We start from the raw sequence: 22,802 nt of genomic DNA, 5'->3' as shown, positions 1-22,802 counted from the left end.
ACTGCTGCAAACTGTGTTACTTTCTATGAAGGCAAAGTTTAAAGAAAACTTTTCATTTAAATCATTATTTCTAACTCTGACAATGTCAGCATGTCCAGTGCATCTGCTGTATTTCATGAGTTTTTCCATGGAAAACAAGAAAAATTCCAAGTGATCCCAAACTTTTAAGCATTACAGTAACATTGGAATGTCTCATTTTGAATAAATATAAATATTTTTGTGCAGAAATTTAACATACTGTATGTTTAAAAATGCTATACCGATTTAACAGTGACAGTCCTGAGAAAGACATCGCCCCTCCCCTTCAAAATAAAAGCTGGAAAATAAAAATATGTCTACAAAGTGCCTGTCAAATTTTTTAAAATCTGTTTGTGCAATGACCTTATCATTTTTAGGGCTGCTGAGATGACATTTATAGATGCTTCAGCACTTCTAGGAATGGTACAAAATTGCTTATATGTTAAATCCGGCAGTCTGAGGGTTCAACTCCAGGAGAGGGACATCGTTTTTTGATTAGCAACAACTACTTGACAACTTAAAGCCAATGCGCCAGATATAAGTCAGTGGAAGTTTCAGGTTGAGCAGACGTAATCATGCAACTGTTTATTTGTTTGAAATCAGGACACAAATGTGTACCAATAGCTCCTGAGGCATGCATTTTTTGAGGAAATAACTCATTTAAACTCTCATCTTTGGAGTTTCAGCTCTGCATCAAAAGCGATTGACTGAATGTTAATAATACACCTCTATATATAGACTCCTTTAGAAGTGTTGGCAGGGATCTGCGCCCCTTTAAGACAGACATAAGTGGAGACAGGCAGAGAGAGCAGCCAACATTCAACAGCAAAGGCTCTGGTTGTGTTTGAACCCAGGTCATCATACATGTGCTGCAGAGAGCCTCACATTTAGCATGTTCACACATGCACAGTCTTTTGGTTGCATTGATGTTGCAGAGATTAGTGGGTTGCATGCTTTAAAAAAAAGCACATACTTATTACCTAGTAAACTTAAAAGTGCATGCATGGTTTTTCACATTATGAGGTTTTGTGGTGGCATTTTCTTGTTCTCACTTTGGGTGAAAGGGTCAAGGGATTAACTGAGGAAGGAGCATTTTTCAGTTAATGTTCTTCTAAACTGTGCCTTATATTTATTTTTGGAACTGGAGATGTGATTGAGGGTTTACAAGAAAAGGATTTGTTGGTTTTATGACAGCAAATATGTGGACAGAAAGCAACGTCAGTGTAGTGTACATTAAATTGAAGAAATGCCCCTATTGGCCTTCTCCTACTGTGACCCACTTCAGTTTATTTGGCGTGGCCGTCTGAAACAAGCTGGTTTTATACAGTTGGTGTATTACAGGCTGGCTTTACAGGCTTATGATTAAATCTTTTCTAAGCCTTAAAAAGTGACTCAAGTTCATGTCCAGGAAAAATGTTGCCTCGTGTCGTACAGCATGTTTTAGAGCCCTATTATTGTCTCTGAGTTTTACAGGAGATGTCTCAGTGCTACATCCCAGCCCATCCCAGCTCCACAAACGGCAAACCAGATGAGATCAAAGCAGGGTAATGAAGCTAACCGCTAAGTGCAGGTCTGAGAGCAGATGTCAGGGGAAAACTGCCAACATTTACCTCCCCTACATTCTATCAGTCACAGATAGTGTATGTTTAAGGCTGTGACTCCCTTTAACATGAGTAATTTACCTGTAATCAGTGGTTTTAAATGTACAAGAGTAGGAAGAGGGGAAATCAGAGGCACGTGTCATTTATTTAGCATTCTGTGAAGTAAGTTGAATTGTGTTGTATTTAATCCTATAGATCAGGGGCCATCAACTACATTTGCACAAGGGCCAGATTTAGTCTTGACAGAGACTCGAGGGACCGGACTTTCAAATAAACCAAAATCAAATGAATATTTTCGCCTAATTAACATATAAATGCATTAGTTTTTGTATTTTCTTTCAAATCCCAGAGAATAGACCCTCCCAACTTGGGATTTAGCACCAATATTAACTCATGTTTTTATGCTTTTTAACCACTTTTCACTACTTCATTTGGCCATGTCTGCAAATTTCTTGGACACTCTTAACCCATTTTAATAATTTTTGCCACTTTTCACTCATTTGGCTACTCTTTAACCCTTTTAAGTCACTCTTCTACCAATTATTTCCCCTGTGTACCATTCTCTAAACCATTTTCACTACTTTGCCAGGCTATTTTTGCTATATTTTTGCCACTTTTAACACATTTTTGATACTTTTTGCCTCTTTTTGCCTCTCTAACCCAATTGCCGTTATTATTTTACCCCTATTTACCCCTTTCCCTTCATGTTTTATCACCTTTTACCACTCTTTTATCCATTTGTGCCACTTTCAATCCATTTTTTATTACTTTTTTTACTTTGTTTACTTTTTTTTTAAATTTGGCCCTTTTTTTTCCTATTTTCACCTCTTCTCAAAACTTGTCCTGCCAATTTGTGTCCCATTTTGCCACTCTCTAGCCCTTTTTCATTTTATATGGCCATTTTTGTAACATTTCCACTAATCTAAACCATTTTTTTAATATATATCTTGAAAATATTTACTAATAATGGCTGACTGTTTTTTAAACAGATCAAATGTTCTAAAACTATTTCAGTATTAATCGTTTTTGGTGGATTTAACCACTGCAGACATTTAAAACCAAAAGATACTCTTAAAACTACAACATCTTCTTTTCCTCCTTTTCTGAATTTAATGATCTTCTGGGTGCAGAATAGGAAGCCTTGGGGGGCCTGGTGTGGCCCTCGGGCCGCCAGTTGATGATCAGTGCTATAGATGAAGGGACAGTTTTAGTGATTTAGTGATTCCTTAAACAAATCGGTTCCATTTTTTCATCACCTGCCACAATAACTGAAGGTTTGACTTCATTCTCAACATTTCTACTCAAATGTACGGTATGTAAATTCCTCCTGAGGTCAATCAAAAATAACAGGATAATGTTATTCCTAGTACTCCAGAAATCCTTCACCCCTGATGAAAATGAACCAAGTGGACCAAGCTTGGAAGACTGAATGATATAATAGTCAGGGTCCATCACAAAGCAGCACAAAATATGAACAAGATACGGCAACAGAACGGAAGACTTTGCTTCCCTTTGCTGCAGATTAACAAGGTTTAAGAACGCCTTTTCCCTCTGTGGACGCGCAGACTTGTTCTGAATTTCTTCTTCAGCATTCTTGTTTTGCAGGTGGCTATAGTCCAATAGATACACTGCCCATCTTAAAAAAAGTCATTACCTGGATTCAACTAAGCATATAGGTAAGAGCTAACCTGACAACCTCCCATAGACGGTGTTTGGGAAAACGGCAGAGCCTTTGAAAAAAAAAAAAAAAAAAAAAAAAACTCGGAGGGTGATTGGATGAACGTTCTGTCTGTCACACCTTTACGGGCCAATCAGAGAAGAGAAGAGCATTAGAGCGTGTGTCTAGATAGTATTTAAGTGCTTCCATGCCTGCCTTGTGTGGGATACATGTGTACAGGCTTTGGACGTTGCAGGTGACTACAATAAAGTCCCTGTCGCTTTTAAATGAGCCCAAAATGTTCAAAACATCTGTGGTGTTTCCTAAGTATGAGGGAGGATTTGGCACAGATTTCTTGAGGAAAAAGTCCAGGTATTGAGATAGGGTTTCAGTTAGACAGCCATTGCTTGATACAATTGGTCTCAGAGGTAGATTTTAGTGATTTGTGAATTTTTGAGAGGTCGTAAAATACGGGACAGACTGGGTGTTTAACCGACAAGAATTTGCTTCCTTTTTCTGTTATCCAACCTCTTGAAAAACTCTGTTTTTGTCAGGTTACGCTTTAGTAGCATCCACGCTAATCTCTTCCTCCATAATTGCACCAGCCTCATGTCGCTGCTTGCTTACGTTACGACTTCATCGTGCCCGAAAGTACTGCCCCTCGATGCTGATTGGGCCTGTCACTTTCTAACTGGGCCCAAACAGTTCAGAGGGAGCTTTGCAAGATGGATTCACCAGTAAGAAACACGTAAACTGGGGAATCCATCTGGTTTGCAAAGTTAGGTAAGAGCTTCCCATAATTACTGCATGGATGATTATGTTTCAGCTGCACCTAACTGATGCAGTGAGTAGCTTCTTATTTCTCAAACAACCATGATGGATAGGCATTAGTGCTGTTTGACAGAGAAAGTTTGCTCCATAAGGGACCATTGAATACATGCATGTTTTCTCATCTGATGTAGTCGACTAGAAGATGTTGCTTTCACATGTCCTTGTTTCCTCACACAATTCAGGGAGGCAAGAATAAATCGCATACATCAGCAGTTTACATTCCCTAAAGTATCAGTCAGAGTGGCGATAAGGAACTTGTCAGTAATTAGGGAGTAGATGCAGACCCTGTGGGTGGTCAGTAAACCCTCTGACGGTGAGAGTTGTCCTGTAAAGGCTAACATTTTCCCAAATGGCTACATAATTTGCCGAGTCATGATTAACCAACCCTCTCTTATTTGGAAGGCAGATATCTCTAAAGTGTTTCCAAGGAAAAATGAGTCATCACATGTATTCTGGATAATGATAGCATTTGGGTAATTGCAGCATTTTTGGATATGGATGCCTGAATGGTAAGGTTGCTCACACACTGGCCTGGCACTACCATGGTGGCTTGGTTTCTGCTACAGAAAAATGCAGTCTGCAGCTATAAAAAGTAAACTCCAGTGCATGTGATATGACAGCCTTTTTTTGCATGCAGTCACACTTAATTAATAGTATTGCTAAGGTTTGTAATTTCTGTGTGCTTCATGCACAAAAACTGAAGTTTGCAAATAAAAAACTTTTACATACATATTAGTATTGGGCATGATACCACAATCCTATGCTCATGCTCTGATAGATGTCAGAGCGAGCAGGCTGCACGTGAAAGTATGCCCAAGCTGTTGGAGCACAGTACTCGGAAAGTGAGCTGGCATCGTTAGAGCAACCAGTCCCATTTTTCATGCTCTGTTCCTCCCTCATACTTGAACTAGTGACCCAAGCCAGCTCTAAACCCAAGCTCCTATCGACTGAGCTGCTGCAACTGCCATTTTGACACTTTAAATCAAGAACTATTCTATGAAACCTTGATCCAAATTTACAGAGCATCATTTAAATTTTTTGAGAAAGGAGGTTCTTGTGCAAAGTAAATCCAGAAGCAGAAAAGTTCCTCATTAGCCTGCATAGTTCTTTTTTTTAATTGGATGCATATTGAGTCTTCTGCAATCAGCAATCTTACCAAAACCAACTGCTGCACAGAGAATCCCTCACACTGTTTGCAGAGCCAACAGTTGATCTTTTGTAGCACAGACAACAAAGACAGTCTCTAATAGGCTAGCCAACTGTTTTCTCTTTATATCCTCTTGTTTTCCTCTCTGCATTGGTAATCGGTAACATTTGAGCAAAGACCTTTCCCCTCAGGTGATGAAATTAGCGGGTCTGCTTGAAAACAATGCTGCTTTTATTTCCCTGAGACATGACATTTATATCGGGCTATGCACTTTACTTCAGAGGTGATTTTAATTCTGCAATGAGAACGTCTGGAGGGATGTGTAATTAGACCTAATTTGACAGGTAGAGCTCCATCAGAGTGGAATTTAAACATGCCAAGACAGTAAAGAACATAACAAGCATTTAAAGAATACTTTGGTTCTCCAAAAGGGCTGTCCAGTCCTTTTCTTCTTGGAAATAATCTCTAAAAAGTTGAGCAATTTATGAAGAAGTGTCATTTTTATCAAAGTAGAACTCTTCAGCGCAAAAGGAAATAGTCTGTGATACTTTCTATTAATGTTGCACAAAGCCAGAGCCTAAAGAAACTGTCAACTACTGAGGTCATATAAATTTTCCAACTGTTGCACAACAGACGCATGCTGATTAACCCTGCAACGACTGCTTGTGCAATAAGTTATTTTTTAAAGGGCTTATATTAAACTAAAAAATGCTCCACCAAAGAAAGGCTTTAAATGAACAATAAAGTGCCCCATACTGGTATTGTTTTGTTTATTTTTTGGTAACAGTGTTTTATTCTGAAAGTTTCCTGTGGTTCTAAAGATTTGTAAAGCTTTTCATTCATGCATTTCATAAATCGTCTCACTGATAGCATCGTTAAGCTGTCAGTTGTTGCATGTGCAAGGACACGCTGTACCACAGCCTGTGTCGAAATCTCTGACAACGACTACAATGCGGCTTTTAAGTGCTCCTCGTGAGCCTGTGCTTCTCAGCACACTCAAACTCTGAACTACTTTAGTTTGGTGTGCATTTTTAACAAGATAATGATATATAGAAACCACAGATGAAAAATATTATTACATTTACTCAAATAATTGTATTTGAGTAGCTTTTTGAGCACTACAACAGTACTTAAACTTTGACACTATAAAACTTTTTATCACTTATCACTTAGTGGTGTCGGGGGGGGGGGGCTCGTGGCCAAACTGTTGAAAAACACGCCCTCTTGGGCACCAAAATGTGTGTTAAAGTGTCCTCTTGAGTGGCAAAACGCGTTAAAGTGACCTCTTGGGAGCCAAAACACGTGCTAAGTGCCCTCGAGAGCCAAAATGCGTGCTAAAGCGCCCCCTTTGGAGCCAAAACACACGCTAAAGTGCCCTCTTGGGAGCCAAAACGCGTGCTAAAGTGCCCTCTTGATTGGCAAAACCCACTACACTGCCCCCTTGGCTAGTTAAATCAAGATAAACTGCCCACTTGGGTGGCAAAAAGGTGTGTTTAAGTGCCCTCCTCATTGGCAAAACACACTAAACTTCAGAAGCCCATTAGGACCAAGCAATACTATGAAACATTAATGTGGCAATGACTTTTATGTTGGGCCCTTTTTTGATCTATATTGAGCCAGAACTATATCTCACAGAACCAGTTTGGATTATCTGGTGCTAATACGGTGTTAAAATGCACTAGAATACAGGAAATGGCATCTACTTAATTGAAAATGTTCTGGAGGAAGACCCCCAGACCCCCTAGGGATTTATTTATTTATTTCTGTGTGTTCTTCACAGTCCAACGTTGAATCTACACAGTTCTTGTGGATGCTGATCCTAACTACAAACTAACTCGAGTAGTCTGTCTAGTTAGTCTGTTTTAAGGCTATATAATGTGCCATTTGTGTAACATATAAACATGTCTAAAGTGCCCTTGAAAAACACACAAAACTTAGTGCCCTCTTCAGTGGTGAGAACGTGCTGTATGTTTTTTTCATTTCGCCCCTGCCCTTGAAAAAGTCTGTGCACGCCGCTGTATTTGAGTATCTTTTTGAGCACTACAACAGTACTTAGACTTTGACACTATAAAACTTTTCATCACTTATTGGTTTGTTGCTAACTTCATGTTCATTAACCAGTGAAAAATCATTGCCATTTTACTACATTTTGAATGCATTTTGACTGTAAATCCAGCTGTTGGTGTCCTTGGAAATAATTTGCCATGTGCTTCAGTCATCAAAGGTGTTTTCACAAACTGTCATAGCACAGTACTTAGAAGTATATTTAAAAATAACATTGACACTAAACATTGAAAATGGTGTTGATTGGAAAAAGAACATTTGTACATTGTCTTATGAACATTTTCTGAGAATAATTGTGTATTCTGTGCCCTAAAATCAATCTGATCTGTTGCTACTATAAGTTTGATTTTTAACTGTTGTCCTTCCAACCAGTAATCCCAAGACTATGCGTAATATGTACGGAATTAAACAACATGACAATATGTTAATACTTTTTTGAGCACATTTTGAAATAAGTAATTTTACTTTTGCTGAATTACTTTTTGGGGAAAGTATTGTGCTTTATTATATTTTTAAAAACTTCAATTACTGAATCAAAAAACAACTAAAAGTCAAGCTTATTATTGTCAGCACAGTTTGGGGATATTTTAGTACGTTTATCTGTTTAATGTAGTTTTTATTTATTTATTTTGGTCTTATATTTTAGTGTTTTACATTCAAATGTCTGATTTTTGCTCAGTGTCGAATATTTGAATGTTCTAAGCAGTATGTATCTTCTGTTTTCAACTCTAAAAAACACCTTTGATTGCTACTCCTTTGAAAAGTACTCTATAAATAAAGCTTCAAAGTCCACTCTTGCACTAAACGCATATTTGGTGAGTCTGTCAGCGGTCTGTGATATGTCCGAGTAGTGACTCAACAACCACACGGTTATAGCATAACTTCATATTCACAAAACCCCATAGCAGAGCACGAATCCTTTAAAAATCGGAAATTCCTGGAAATTGTGATATTTCCGACAGTATGTGAAGGCAACATAGCAGCTTAAATCTGGGAGAGAGCGCGCACGAGAGAGGGGTGTGTGTGACGTCATGGCACGGTGCCCCGTCCATGTTTGGCGGAGGAGAAGTTTGTATAGCTTCGGTAAACTCCTCACAGTAGTGCTTTAGGCAACAACCAGAGCTCAGGAGAGAGAAGGGAGAGCATACCTGTGATTATTCCTTCTAAAGCCTGTCATATCAGCGTTGAAGTGTTGAATTAAGCCTTAACTTTTCGCCAATATTGGGCCAACGTCTGAAAAAAAACCGTTTACATTAATGGCTAATTACTAAGACGTTTACAGCAAAGCTAGCGTTACTTCTGTATGGGGTTTTGTTTCCCCCTGTTAGTTACTCGAAATTAACCGGTAGGCTCCTTATTCTTCGAAAAGTCTCACATCCTCCGCCGGGTGGTCTCGTATGAACCGTGTCGAGGCAGGGACGAGGGGTCGGGGGCTCCGCCAGCAGAGCCGGGCTTCAGGATGAGGATGCCCAGAGGAGGACGCCTGTTCCTGGCGACGTGCCTCGGCTCGCTCTTCGTTCTGGTGCTGTACTTTCAGAGCATCACCAAGCCAGGTAGGGGACTCTACTGTACTTAAACTGTTAAATTTAGCTTGTTAGCTTTGTATGACGGCAACAGTGACCTTATGCAGACCATTATAGACCCATAGAGAAAGTAAAACTATCGTGTTTAAAGTAAGGCCATGTAAGTTCGTTTATAGAGAACCCTTCATACTCAAAGCGATCTAAAGTGCTGTATAGCGCTAAAAACTGAACATTTGTAACACTAAGAATGCTAAAATACTCTAACAAGACATTTAAAAGGAACTATAATCACTTACAAATATATACTGACGTATTAGGTACCCCGTTTTATCATTTTTGGTGTTTAAACCCACTTATAAACTCCTATATGTCACTGTCATTGTATTGTATGGGGTTTCCTCTACCGAAACTACAGGCTATTGACTTATTCCTGTTTCTCAGTTATGATAGTTGTAGTGAAAGATGAAGTGGTTTTGATTGGCAAGGTAAGTTACGATACAAAAGAGCTACTAAATGAATGTTGCACCTCCAAACTGAACTGACATATTTAATGGGTAATGGTGTTATAGTCTTGCATGAGCCTTTAATGCAGCTTTCAGGCATTTAAACAAGACTGTGGTCCTGCCAGGGTTGTACATCTCTTCTAAAAACATTTTGATAAAATTCCCAACACTAGCACACCATTTTTTTGACAGTTTACACGTGTTAAACGGAGGGCACCAACGCGACAGAAGGAAATGTGAATGAAATGAAGTATGAATAAGCTCACTGTGAACTCTGCTGTGTTTTGATAGCCCTCCCCTCTCAGAGACCCCCTGCATTCCTCTGCTCAAACCCCCCCTTCGCTCCTCTTCTTACCTCTCCACTCCTGTCCGTGCTCTTTGTTTCCTGGGCTGGTCTCATTCTGGACACTGAAAGACAGATTTGCCCCCAAGGGGATTGGAGGCTCCCCTTGCTGAGAGAAGAGTGAGAGCTCAGAGACACGGAGGTAGAGATGATTGATTTGAACTAACTGCTGAGGCAAAATGGCACATGGGCAAAGAAGACAGGAGAGAGGAGTATTTAATTAGAAAGAGATGTCACTGTGTGGATATAGGGGAGGGGGAGAAGGGTTTTTTTAAGGACCAACCAATCAGTATGAGATTTTGCTATAATTGAAAAGTAGTGCAATAAACTATTATGAGAGAGTAAACCCAGGGTTAGACTATGATGGTCACTATGTCAGGTAAGGCTGTGGCAGGATTTAACCAACAGACAAGACAGGATACACAGCAGGACACCATCGGTCATTGCGATGATCTGATGATTTATATGGAAGCAGAGCTGGGCTAGATTACACCTGGAAAGAAGACTGTAAACAAACATAGTGTATTTACCCTATCTTCACTGCATCTGTTAGTCTATCCAGACATGATGATGAATGATCCTCTAGCTTAATGCTAATGCTAACAATAGGGTTGGTGAAGTACGTCTGCTTCTCCTCTCCAACATTCTCTTTATCAGTCTGTCATGGTTGTCCCTTGACAATACATCATAAAAGTAAGGATAGTGAAGTCTTGTCCTCAGTCACATAGATCCATCTTAGAGCACCAAATTCATCATTCTTCTTTGGCTATGCCATTTGGTTTGTTTGCATTTGTAACTGTTGTGTGTGCAGAGCTTTGGCCAGCATCATGTAAAAAATAAGGCAACACAGAAATCAAACATGCAAGACTTTCTTTAAAGAGACATGCTCTTGATTATTGTTCACCAGGGTCCAAAACTAACATTTGCCAATTACGGGTAGATTTGTCTCTGGCTGGTAAATTTTTAAGACCACTCGCCACTCTGGCGAGTTATTTTTTTACCAGCAAAAAATTCATTTTTTTTTGTTACTAGAGAGTGATGCTGTTATTGGCTGGTTTCCTGGTAGAGTAATGTGTGTTTCAGGCCGAGATGATCTTTGGTCACGTAAGTGCGTCAGTCATGATGTCATTCACAGCGCGCCGAGGTGGATAGCTGGTTGTTACTGTACCCTTACCTCCGTACTCGCAGTGTTGCCAACTCAGCAACTTTGTTGCTATATTTAGCTAGTTTTCAGACCCCTCTAGCGACTCTTTTTCAAAAAAGCGACTGGCAACAAATTTAGCGACTTTTTCTGGTGTTACTGGAGACTTTAGGAGACTCTGACGTGAAAGCACGTATTGTTCTTGCCCTCTCAATGAGCAGCGGGCGCTGCTATGGGCCCCTTCCCATCCCAAAGCTCTTATAGGCAGCCCATCCTTGTGCAGCAATCCCTCTCAGCTGTAGGCACAGCAGCAGATGCTCACCCTTTCACGTCCAGACTGCAGTTTGACTGTGTCGTGAAGCCACCTTGACAGTTTTTTCAATCGTCTCTTTTTGGTCCATTTTGATTAATGTAGTTTCTATATGTATAAAAACATGTTAAGAATGTTATGGTTAAAAATTGTCAGCTAGCAGGCCCTTCTTGGCATACTTTGTCCACCACTGGTCAGACATTCATGTTTATATAGGGCTGTTGCAGTCTGGTTGAGCTAAAATCGTATGTCTCAACTGTCCAAAGAAGACTAAAGTCAGTGATTCAGGTAAAATTCCTGACTGAAAGATTTTTTTTGCACTGTGGTAAGAATACTACAGAATTTATTAACCCAAATATTACACTTAACTTTTGAAGGAGTTATGCATATTTATTCATATTATTGCTAGTATTAGTGCATACTGTTAAAATATTGATTGAGAATCACATACAAGACCCAAATGACATGTTAAATAATACTGATAGCAGATCACAACACTTAAAAGACATTTATATTTGGTTTCCAGATTTTCTGGCAGGTCCTAAAATCCTACAACCATTGGAAACGGCTGTAATTGTGCTGAAAACACAATGTGTAGTCTTTTAGACCTATTGTGTTCACATGCACACTTAAGTCGGTTAGAGCTTGATTGTGATATTTAACTTGACTACTGTCCTGTTCCTTGTTTACAATCCTAGTAGGAAAATCAGTTTATTTAAAGAAGGATGGCTTACTCCGCTTCACTAGGTATCAGTGTGCCTCATTCGAACCTAATTCTGGTTGATCTTGCTAAAAATTTTGTAAGCAGCTAACTGGTTGTAAGTCAAACAGCAAACACGTGGGCAACTTTACAGTATTGATGGATGACATTCAGTATCCGATACGCTGATGTTTCCAAACTGATTGTAGCCGACGTGGATACCAGTAATCCTTTTTCACTGTAAAGGATGCCAAGTGTCTCCAGTGCAAAGAGAGGCTGGGTGAAGCAGAGCTGAGAGAGAAGAGAGGAAGTATATGGTCTGGTTGTTGTGTTATGTTGGGGGTTCATTCAAAATATGCAGGGCTTATGTTAGGCCTCCTTGAGTGTGTGGTTCCCTAGGCCAGGGGTTCTCAACCTTTTCAGCCCACAACCCCCCAAAATAAAGGTGCCAGTGACCGGGGACCCCCACTGTACCTGAAGGTGGCTGGACACAGCCATTTTCATTCAGGAATAGTCATGTGGAGACAAGGCCGCCCATTAGGGGGGAAAAATGGGAGAGCTTTCTGGGGCCCAGCAAAATCATGGTCCATTGTAAAGTTAAACTGTGGTATTTTATATTTAACCTGCATAATAACCACTCTTATCAAAGAAAGAATTTTTAATTTATTTGTGTAGTAAGGAGCCCTCTTAAAAAAATGTAAGTCCTTTTGTTAAAAACAGAATTAAAATACATTAAAAATAGCTAAAATGAGTTAATAATTGCAAAAAATAGTGGGAAAGGTGGTGAAATTAAAGTTTAAAAGTAGCTGAAATGGGTTAGAAATACCAAAAATTACATAAAGGTGGCAAAAAATAACCAAAAAATGGCAAAAATGGACATATTGATTGGTAAAAGGGGATTCAGGTGTGGCAGAAATGGCGTTAAAGTGTCAAAAATAGGTGGAAAAGTGGTGAAATGTGATGAAAACTGGCAAAAAAGGGTAAGCAGTGGCAATAAAAGTGGTTAAAAGGGTTAGTAGTGGCAATAATGTGTCAACAGCCAGCAATGGGCCGAGAGTTGCAAGATTTGGTTTAGAAGTGGCAAAAACAGGCTGACAAAATCAGTTGACAGGGTTTAAAATTGATGAAAAAAGGTTTTTGAGTTGCAAAAATGTGAGACAGTTGGCTAAATTGGTGGGAAAAAGTGATTAAAAAATTGGTTGAAATTAGCCAAAATTGGTGTAAAATGGTAACAATGTAATTAAAAAATGTTCTTAGTTTTTTTAAGGCATCTGGAGACCCACTCTCAGTGTCTCGCAACCTCTAATGGGGTCCAACCCCAACGTTGAGAACCCCTGCCCTAAGCAACCACCTTTACCTGATTGTACAGTTGCAGATGCAGCTATTTGAGGCCAGTACACAACCAACATGTGTGACTGAAGTATCAGCGGTAAATAATGGCAGAAGTGTTCATATCTGCTGATTATGATATTTCACTTTTTTAGCCAGTAACTGCTGATGCCAGTATCATGTCAATAATATTGTACATCCCCACCTTACATTTCTGTAGATTTTGTACTTGCTCTTCACTTGTGTGTGTATGAAGCTGTCATGTTATCCCCTGAGCTCATGGTAGTATCAGAACGCAGAAGACGATGTGACCTCTGCTGTATTTAGCATTTATGCTTTTTGACTTCTGGGTCAAATCTCAAAGCATGCCCAAGCTCTAACTGCATTATTCAGCTGCGCTAGTAAACACACAAGAAAACTGAGCTATGTGCATTAACAGTGAGATTAACCTGTTTATTACATACATTGTAAAAGTCTAGTTTTGATTGCACTACTAGTACTTATTTTATTTCATTTTTTCTGCGTGCAAACTGGCTGTGAGTTTTACTGAAATGGAGAACCAGTGCAATGAACTACTCTGAAAGAGTAACTCTTTCGCTTTGTGCAGCCTGCTTTGGGTAATGCTTCACTGCCTTGGTGAGAGGCGTGTAAAGACACATACTGAACTTGCGTCACAAGATGTAAAAGATAATGATTTAGAAATACGAAAACACTCAAAAGCATGATTACACCCACCTAAACTGTCTCCAGCACACACCCAGTTTCAGACCTTAGAAATAAATGAACTTTCATCAACCACCACACATTGAATAGAAGCTCACAGACGGTGTAGGACACACAGACCACGTGTAACCAAACCGATAAACAGCTTACTTCAGCACCCCTGCTGACCCCGTCCACTAACTAGGTGTCTATACCCACACTTTCGACCTGTTCATACTTGCCGGCTTTACAGCCCCAGCAGTAGACATGCAGACCACATAAAAAGCCTCTTGGAACCACATTAGACAGAGCTAATTCACAGGATGTCAACAAAGCACAGGGTGCCCTTAATTACTGTGTATCTGTCAGAGACGGTGTCAAAGCCAACACCACGTTTTTTTGTTTTTTTTGTTTTTCCAGTTTTGTATCAACCCAGACATTTCCATGCTCCTAAATTCCCTCTTTGCCGTTTAGTCCAACTAGAGCAAAATTCAGTGGACCATGCGAGAGGGCAGTCAGGAGAAACCTGTTCCAGTATGTATACAAGGTGCATGTTTGATTTATTATTCTTGAGAATAGAAAAGTGAGCCTTGACTTTACCATTTAATTTAGTGGATGAGAATTGTGAGTCTTTTTTCCAAGGAGTTCATTGTTACTAAAGCAGGGCATTGCTTGATATCATAAAGAGAAGAACAGAGCTGCTGGTGATGGGTTTAGCTCAGTGGTTGGAGATCACTGAAAGATGTGTTTATGGTTCTCAGTGTATTTCGTTCTCACGGCGTTGTAGCTTGTAACTGAATGTTTGCTCTCGAGTTTCATTTCTCTCCTGCTGAGTTGTCGTAAATGGCAACTAAAAACAACTTACTTCGCAAAGAAAGCACTCGAACAACATAACAGGGACTTTTCCTGAAGAACTTCTAAGAAATGAATGCATTATTGAATAAACAGAGCTGTAGCAAACTAAAGAAAGTGACAAGTGTACCAAGTTACAGTGTTTACAGTTTGCTTCTTCAACCATGAGTCACAGACACAGCCTGCTTCTTTTAATCATCTGGGACTTAAAAAATGTCATCCTTTAAAACACAACTTTAAACAGTTGTTTAAGCTGTTATGATGAAGATGTAAACACTGCACACTGGGCTTAAGACAAGCTGAGATGATCTTTTCCAAAGCTACGGATAGATGGAGGTCTTTGTCAGAGTGGGCATGCATGCTGCTGTTACTACATCAAACTTGGGGAGGATAACACTGATTTAACTGATTGCTGTGCAGCAACTCATTTTTATTGTAAATACTGACTGATCCGACAAGAAGAGGAAGCTGGGCTGTTTGGTCAGTAAACATGTACAGTACTGTGCAGAAGTTTTAGACATGTAGAGTGCTAATGGTTCTTCACAGGTCCTGATGTTCCACGACCCCAGGCTAGAGAGAGAAGGGAGGGTGGCCAGAGTCAGTGTCGACACTTTTGACATGTACGTGCAGCATTAACAGCATTTCTTTTGTCTGGGCCTTTGCACTCCTGACGATAGGCCCAGCAACCACCAAGTTTTCAGGTGCTTAGAACATACAAACGACAACCAGGGGGTTGTGGTAACCCTCCTACTCACCCTAACTGTACCCTAGGCTATGTTTAAGCGCCATCCACCCATAACTCTGTCCTAAAGCTGTGGTTTTTGTTTTGTTTTCATTAGATTATTTTCCCATGCCATTGGTAATGTACAAAGACATCCAGAGCATGATGTGGGTTGTGTTAATCCTTCTTCCCACCCGATGCGGCCCTCAGGTGGGCGTACTCGCCATTACTCGCCTTACTTCAGCCTCAGATTTTGGCCCAAACATGCCTAAAACCTCTACACAGTACTGTAGGTCCACCTGGCTCTGCTCTGTTAAAAGTCTCAGAACATGCAGAAGCTTTACTCTGTTACGAAACCCCTTTAGCCCCAATGTTTTGGGAGTTTTTTTACCCACCACTGTGGCTCTCAGGTTGAGCTATGGGTGCCTTTGGTTTTGCTGAGCTTGTGCAAGCAAACGCTTGTGTTGAAATTATTAACAGTTCAGTTAGACAACTCACGTTTGAAATGTTTCAGCCTATATTTCAGAACCAAAACAATACAAGTTTGGCATAGGCTCCAACTTCATCACTTCTAGAATGTGCAGGAATTAAGAAGTGATGACATACCTGTAACCCCCTGCAGGTGGATGCTGGAGTGGTGGGGGGATTTTAAGAGCAGTACTGTACAAGATGGCAGCAATGGCAAAGTGGAAACAGAGGGAGAGACTGGAAAGCTTGCAGTTTAAACTTGGCTTCCAGTTTAGGAGGATGCTTGTGATAGCAGCATGTGACAGTGAGATATGTTTCATATGAATCAGTGTGGTCTGAGTTAGCTTGGCTGTTTGGCCTCATTAATATCAGCCTACATAAATGTCATGTTGACCAATAAGGTGCATGGTTATTGGTGTTTTCCATCAGCATTGGCTGTCAGTTACAAAGTAAAATGTTTTTTTTTTTCTTATGTTTGACATTGAAACAACGTTGTTCTTAACCAAATTGATAAACTGCATGAAAGCTCTTAGTCATCAGACGTTTGGATTTATGTTACCAGAGATGCACGCTGAGCTATTGTTGGCAAAACTTTAAATTCCTGCAGAGAAATGGACGGACTGTAATATTAAACATAAAAATGCTTTATCGAGTGTTTCTGCTTGTTTAAATCCTAACAGTCTGTTGGATTTGCAAATAAGGAGGCCTCTGTGGATAATTCAGCTCTCACTGAAAATCTCATAAACCATGAACACAGAAAGGTCTTTTTTGACTTGGTTTATGAAGTTCACTCTCTGATGTTTGTTCTTCAGTTACAGTTACACACTTCAGATACAAAAGTGCAAAAATTTCTAGACAGAAAGTACTCCGACTCATGAGACTGTGACTTTTTGGCAAAAGTGCAAGCAATACATGATAAAATCTTTTTCATGAAGTCCATTTATCCCTGAAAAACTTTCCTAGTTTTTCTCAGTTTGTATAATGTCTGCTGATCCGATTTATTTTATTTCTTTTTTATTGCTACCATAAAACCTCATACAGTACATTTGAAAACCCTCTGATGCCATATAGATGCCAAAAAGGAGTATCAACATGACTGGTATGTCAGTGTTGAACAGTAGTATTTTAAAATACTCTCATGTTTCCAGTACACTTGTCTTACTGAACCACATCTCCCAATTAAGCATCCTGCTGAATTACCAACAGGAAGCAGAGTGTGTATTATTGTGCTTTCATTGTCTGCCTTCCTGTGCCAACACCCTGGGTTTGGCACACAGGAAAGAAATATGAGTTTCCAGTCTACCGTTTTAAACTCATTTGTTAAGTCATGACACATTTGTTGTTTTATTTCAGATTTATGTATTTGAGTGGGCTGGGCTCAGATGTGACATCATATTTGAAGTTTTAGTTGTAGATCCTTTTTAATTCTGGTGTTTGGCTGAGAGATTCAGCACTTCCTCTTGTTTTGTTACAATGAAATCAATGTGTTCATGCTGCACACATGGGTGCATGATTATAGCCTAAAACTAAACTAAAAGAAGAGGGAGCTTTGTGACTGTGAGCATATTCTCAGATGGCATTAATCACATGTTCTAAACTACCAACACTAATACAGTTAACTGGACCAATCAGAAACAGATTTTACTGCCAAGGACATTTTGACATTTAAAGGGTTTTGCCTTTGTTTATTGTGTAGTTACAATAAACAATAAGAAAGCATCAGTGCATGTGGAATTGGTCAAAGTCTAATGGCTGTGTTTTAGAACGGCTGCCAGGTACAATGTAACATGATGTAATATGATCATAACAAATGTGGTGTTATTCTGCTGTTGATTTGTATTCGATGAAAATGGTTTTCTTTGTTAAGGTCTACGGACTGCAAGTAGTAAGTTTCCCATAAACTGATGTTTACAGATATTTATCAAAATGTGACAGATGATTGCAGTTATAAGCCACCAGAAACATAACTACACTAGCTATTACTCATGGTATTACATTGTTAAAGGCAGTGGTGCCAAACTGTTACTGAACCAATTTCTCAAATCTGATTCACCGATCAGGTTGATCTTGGTCGAACAAAAGCTTCTCGATCAAACAATCGACCAATCGAATGGAAGCTGTCAGCCCTAAAATGTACCCAATATGAAGATCAGAGATGATAAATTTGGCAATTTAAAATTACATTTAGCCTGGCATCTATAACTGTGTTTTGCTCTTTACATCTCCTGGTAACACTCCTGTAATACCAACACTTTCTTTCACGTTTAACCATAAAGACTGTTTGTCCAACAGGTGACTTTTGTGGCCAAATAAAAAGCGTGTCCCTGAATTAGAAGTTATATATACCGATTTTTCAGCATTAATTATGGCACAACAGTTACACCACAGTTACAGGCGTCGGTCCATGCCACATTATTTGCTAATTGACTAATAATGTCTGCAAGCACAGATGTTAAACCAGTGCATTGCTAATTTAGTGAAAGTTGCCTTTTACAACAATTATGCTTTTTGGAGTGGGCTTTATTTGAAGAAAAACTTCAGCCTGTAAAGTAAAGAAAATACGTCTAATTTTAGTGCTGCACAATCTAATCTAATTGCAATTGCAATACAAGGCTGTGCAATCACATTATCGAGTAAAAGGATGCAGTTATGCCTGCAAAAAAGGCCTTTAATTTTACAGTAGTGGTACTATGTTACTTTGTAGTACCCTTATTGTCAAAAATGGAAAAAGTTTTCGGAAAATACTGATACTTTGCAAGCAGCACTGCAAAATCTTCCATTTTGTATTGTTTAATGCTGATTAATATTAGTATGTTCTGAGTTTAGAAAAGCACAATTTAGAGCTATCATTATTATCTGCATTTTCCATGAAAACCAAGCAAGTAGACTCATCATACCATTATTATATCATAAGCACAATCACAATGTTGTCCGGGACAATCACATTCACACACCACTAGATCCTGTAGCACTATATCATTTGAAATCTATTTGTGTTTAAACATGACATGTTCTGTTTTGAATAATTCACACTGGTTTGGTGAAGTTGGCCAAAGTGTGACCAGTACCACCGTGTCTACTACAGGCAATGTGAGTGAGAGATCATCAGTGACAAAACTAGCCTGATAATAATGATTCCTGTTGAGGTATCCTAACCGCATATGATGCAGCACGAAGCAATAGAACAGGGAGCCACGTTTTTCCTCCATGCTTGCTCCTTGTTTCCTCTCTGTTGCTTGTGTTGAAATGGGAAAGGAACAAGGAAAAGGGCGGATGACAAGGTATCAGGAGTGTGTGACAGGGAGTTTTCCTGTATTTTCTTTCACTGTCCTCCCTCAGCAGAGCTTGCTAGCTCAATTTTGGCCCAAGCATGCCTTAATGTTCTGCACGGTACTCTTCCTCAACTGGACTTGTACTGTCGGCGTTCTTTGCTTACTCCACAGTTTCTGCACCAGACTTTGACAAGAAGTTGTACAGCATATATGTGTAGCATATCAAAAGTTGCATTGTAATCTTCCTTGACCATATGCTAGAGAGACGGAATCAAGTGCATTTGCACCGAAACTAGAGAGTTAAATATGTACAGAAAGTTTTAACTTGTCCATGTTTTCACTGTGTGGTGTACAACTGGTTAGCTGCTTGCTACATTGTTAGCATGCTCAACTGGAGAAAGGTTCAGTAGTAACTAAGCTGAAAGGGGGCATATTGCCAACTATTGTTACAGACAGATTGATTAGATTGTTCTCTGGTGCTGTATACCGGGGCAAGAACAGTAAATGAAATGATCTAATCAGCTTGACTGAACTGCCATTTGTGCAGTTTGATTTATTTTCACTGTTATCTATTACAACTTGCCTTGTGTTTTTTCTTTAGAAAGAAATCTATGAACTTTTTTAATTGTTTATTTCCATCAACATCACCTTGTTTCCATGCCATCTTACAAGTTTGATCAACCTCCAAGCCCTCCCTTAGACCAGCATAATTAAACATCTTTGACATACTAAGCCATTTCCATGATGTGCCATTTCCAGTCAGCCTCTCTTACTAGATACATCATAATTTAACCAAAAATAGACGTGAACACCCAGTTTCTCTTTGCTCTCGGTTTCTCCCTCATGTGGTTGGATTGACTCAGCAGTGCTTTGCCACAGAGTCATTCACAGCGTCATTTGAGTTTAAGCATGCTCAGCATGGATGGATTCAGTGCACCGTTTGCACTTGATAACGTGGCGCAAACTTGTCAGCATCAACAAGAAATGTGAAAACCACACTCATGCAAATTTGGCAAGATTTAAGCTCTGCCGTTTGACACACAAAACCGTTTCCTGTCAAAACTCAGAAACACCAAAATGTGCCATACTCTGTGCGTTGTACTATGTTGAAACATCTTTTTGATCTTGTGTTTGCATCATAGTTGGGGTTAATAAGTTTCAACTGATATAGATTGTCCGAGCAAACTAGGACACATACCTGAGATTTAGCAGTGTTAGAATCAGTGCTTCTGAACCATGAACTTAGTGTATTTTTCTGTTCATGGTGTTGTTTGCTCTACATTCACTGAAATTTCCACCTCATTGCTTGGTGGTTGTACGTGGATTCACATATGAGAGAGTGGGAAAACTCTTCACACTCTTTCCCAGCTATGGGAGACAACAGTGAGTTGTCTGCTCAAGCTGAAATGCCCACGGCCACCTGAATAATATGTTTAAAAGCTGTGCTTCTCCTTTTATCGGAGTTACTGTTTTCATTCTCCAGTGTTTTGTCTCAACTGCTGTCATGAAAAAAGATCCAACCTGATGTGAATAAAACAAGTGAACTGTCGTAGATGGATGACAGGTTTTTTGTTTGTTATCACTGTAGTTCACAAAAGCAGAATAATCCCTGCTTGTTGTTCTGACAAAAATGGATTCCTCCCCATAACTCTTAACAGAGTTGACATCAGTGCCCACACACAGTCAGAGAACAATCCACAATGTAAACTTTATTATTCTCCTGCTCTTTATTGAGTGACAATGTTGTCAGTTTGTTCATGTGTTTTTCTGTAGTGGCCAAACATTTGCTGCCTACTCGTTTTAACTTTTGTGAGAACGTAGTAGAGATGGGAAATTTATATCATGGTAGTTTTTCCACCTTTTCCTGTTACAGTATTATATCATGGTATTACAGAATTAACAGGGATTGGACATCAAATGCATGTTCAAGTACTAGACCCCCCTCCCATTCTACAATTGCCCTGTGATACCTTACTTGTTTCATGTCTGGTTACAAGATTAAGAAAGATGCTCTAATCACAGAAGAGTCTTTCTGTGTTCAGTTGTTAATCCTTGTAGGTTTCAACTGGATTCAATATACAAATCCCCCCCTGTGCTGGCTGGCCAATCTGTGGCAATCACTGAGGATCTCACATGAAACTTCACTTGTTGGTAAAGGGATACAAATTTTTCAGTTCTTAGCACAAACTCACAGCCACAGGGTGCAATCATTATCACTAAACAACACCTGCATTAATCCACAAACATTGTTGTTTACCACCAAGTACACCCATTCACAGACATACATTGGAATCCAGCTATTAAACCCATGTGCTTTATGCTCATGCATGCTGCATCTTATCATCTGACATCAGTGCAGCTGCTGTGAAGCAAACAAACAACATTGTGCTGTTCACCACATGCCACACCTGCTGGCTATTTGTTCTGCTTTAAACAGTGGGGTGTATCAAAGTCGATTTGTTAGTATTCTAAAGATGTTCTGTCTTGTAAACCGTTAAGCCTTCTAGTTTTCCTCTTTTAAAGAGGAAAGACAATGAGGTCTCAGACAATGAGGCCTCTTATGTAAAGGGAAGGAAGTGGAATTATATGCAAAGCAGGAGCTGGAGGTTTGTATCAGAACTAGTGATAAAGGATTGTGTGGTTTCATGGTCAGGTCAAACCAATCCTCTGATCTTACAGATTCTATTGAAAACCTGTGTCTTGGTTGAGCTGGAAGCTTAGGTGAGCCTTCAGCCAATGTGATGTGTCAGGATAAATCAGATTACAAAGTATGACTTCTTAGACATGAATATGATTTAAAAAATACAGTCAGGCTGAGTTCTCTCATGCCACAGGACATGCATTAAATGTGAGGCAGGGCTTGATTTATCCATTGGCAAACACAAGCAGCCTTTGTCATTTTTATGTCTGCATTGTGTTTTCTCTGCTGGGAGGACACACATTAGTGCACATCATCCCTTTTCTCAACTGAAAAGATGCTTCACAGGGCATGTTTTCAAGTTTCTTGCAGTAAAAGCAGACAGAGAATTTAGCCTGATTTAGGCTATCTAGTGATTACAGATGTATGTTGTTTTTTCATGCTTGTTTTTGTTTTTGTCAGAAAGTGAATATGCTTACAGTATTTAAATATTTGTCCTTGATTTAATCTGAACACAATATGGATATTTACTTTAATATTACTTTTTATTTAATTGGAATTCCTGATTGCAGCTTTTTAAGCCCCTTTCATCTTGTGTTGCTCGTAGTCTAATGGGATCATAGAGAATAATAGAGATTTTGACTAAATGGTAATTATATTTTTGTCTGATTCAAAGGTATTGAAAGTTTTATCCCGATTTAACATTACATCCATGACTTTTTTTTTTGTCTTACGGTCTCTTTATCCTCTTTGGTTTTAGTCATCCCAGCCCTGACAGTATTTATACGGTGGTGAGTAATGACTCAGTCGTGAGGGCCTCACAAATTGTTAGGTGCCTTTAGACCCTCAAGTGTAACCCTTAGTGATCTCGTAACTCATCCAACTAAATGCTAAACAGAACTGGAACTGGCTGCAGAATATAGTGTGAACTGTTGGAGATGAGAAGTTAAGTATCACTTCACCAAAGTATCTTGAATTTTTT

General features: G+C 39.4%; 1 protein-coding gene across 2 annotated transcripts in view; it reads left to right on the top strand.

Moving 5' to 3' along the window:
* The first annotated feature begins 8,415 nt into the window (after nucleotides 1–8,415).
* The window catches only part of LOC121516991 (carbohydrate sulfotransferase 11-like), a 34,430-nt gene continuing 20,043 nt past the window's right edge, over nucleotides 8,416–22,802 (top strand). For both annotated transcript variants that reach the window (XM_041798466.1, XM_041798465.1), the window contains exon 1: nucleotides 8,416–8,871. In XM_041798466.1, the coding sequence (XP_041654400.1) occupies nucleotides 8,778–8,871 (94 nt within the window). In that variant the 5' untranslated portion in view covers nucleotides 8,416–8,777. The remainder of the gene's footprint in view (nucleotides 8,872–22,802) is intronic.

Source organism: Cheilinus undulatus, linkage group 11 (assembly GCF_018320785.1).
Source record: "Cheilinus undulatus linkage group 11, ASM1832078v1, whole genome shotgun sequence".
Taxonomy (NCBI): domain Eukaryota; kingdom Metazoa; phylum Chordata; class Actinopteri; order Labriformes; family Labridae; genus Cheilinus; species Cheilinus undulatus.
Note: the sequence above shows the minus strand (reverse complement) of the source record. Positions and strands in the feature narration are given on the sequence as shown.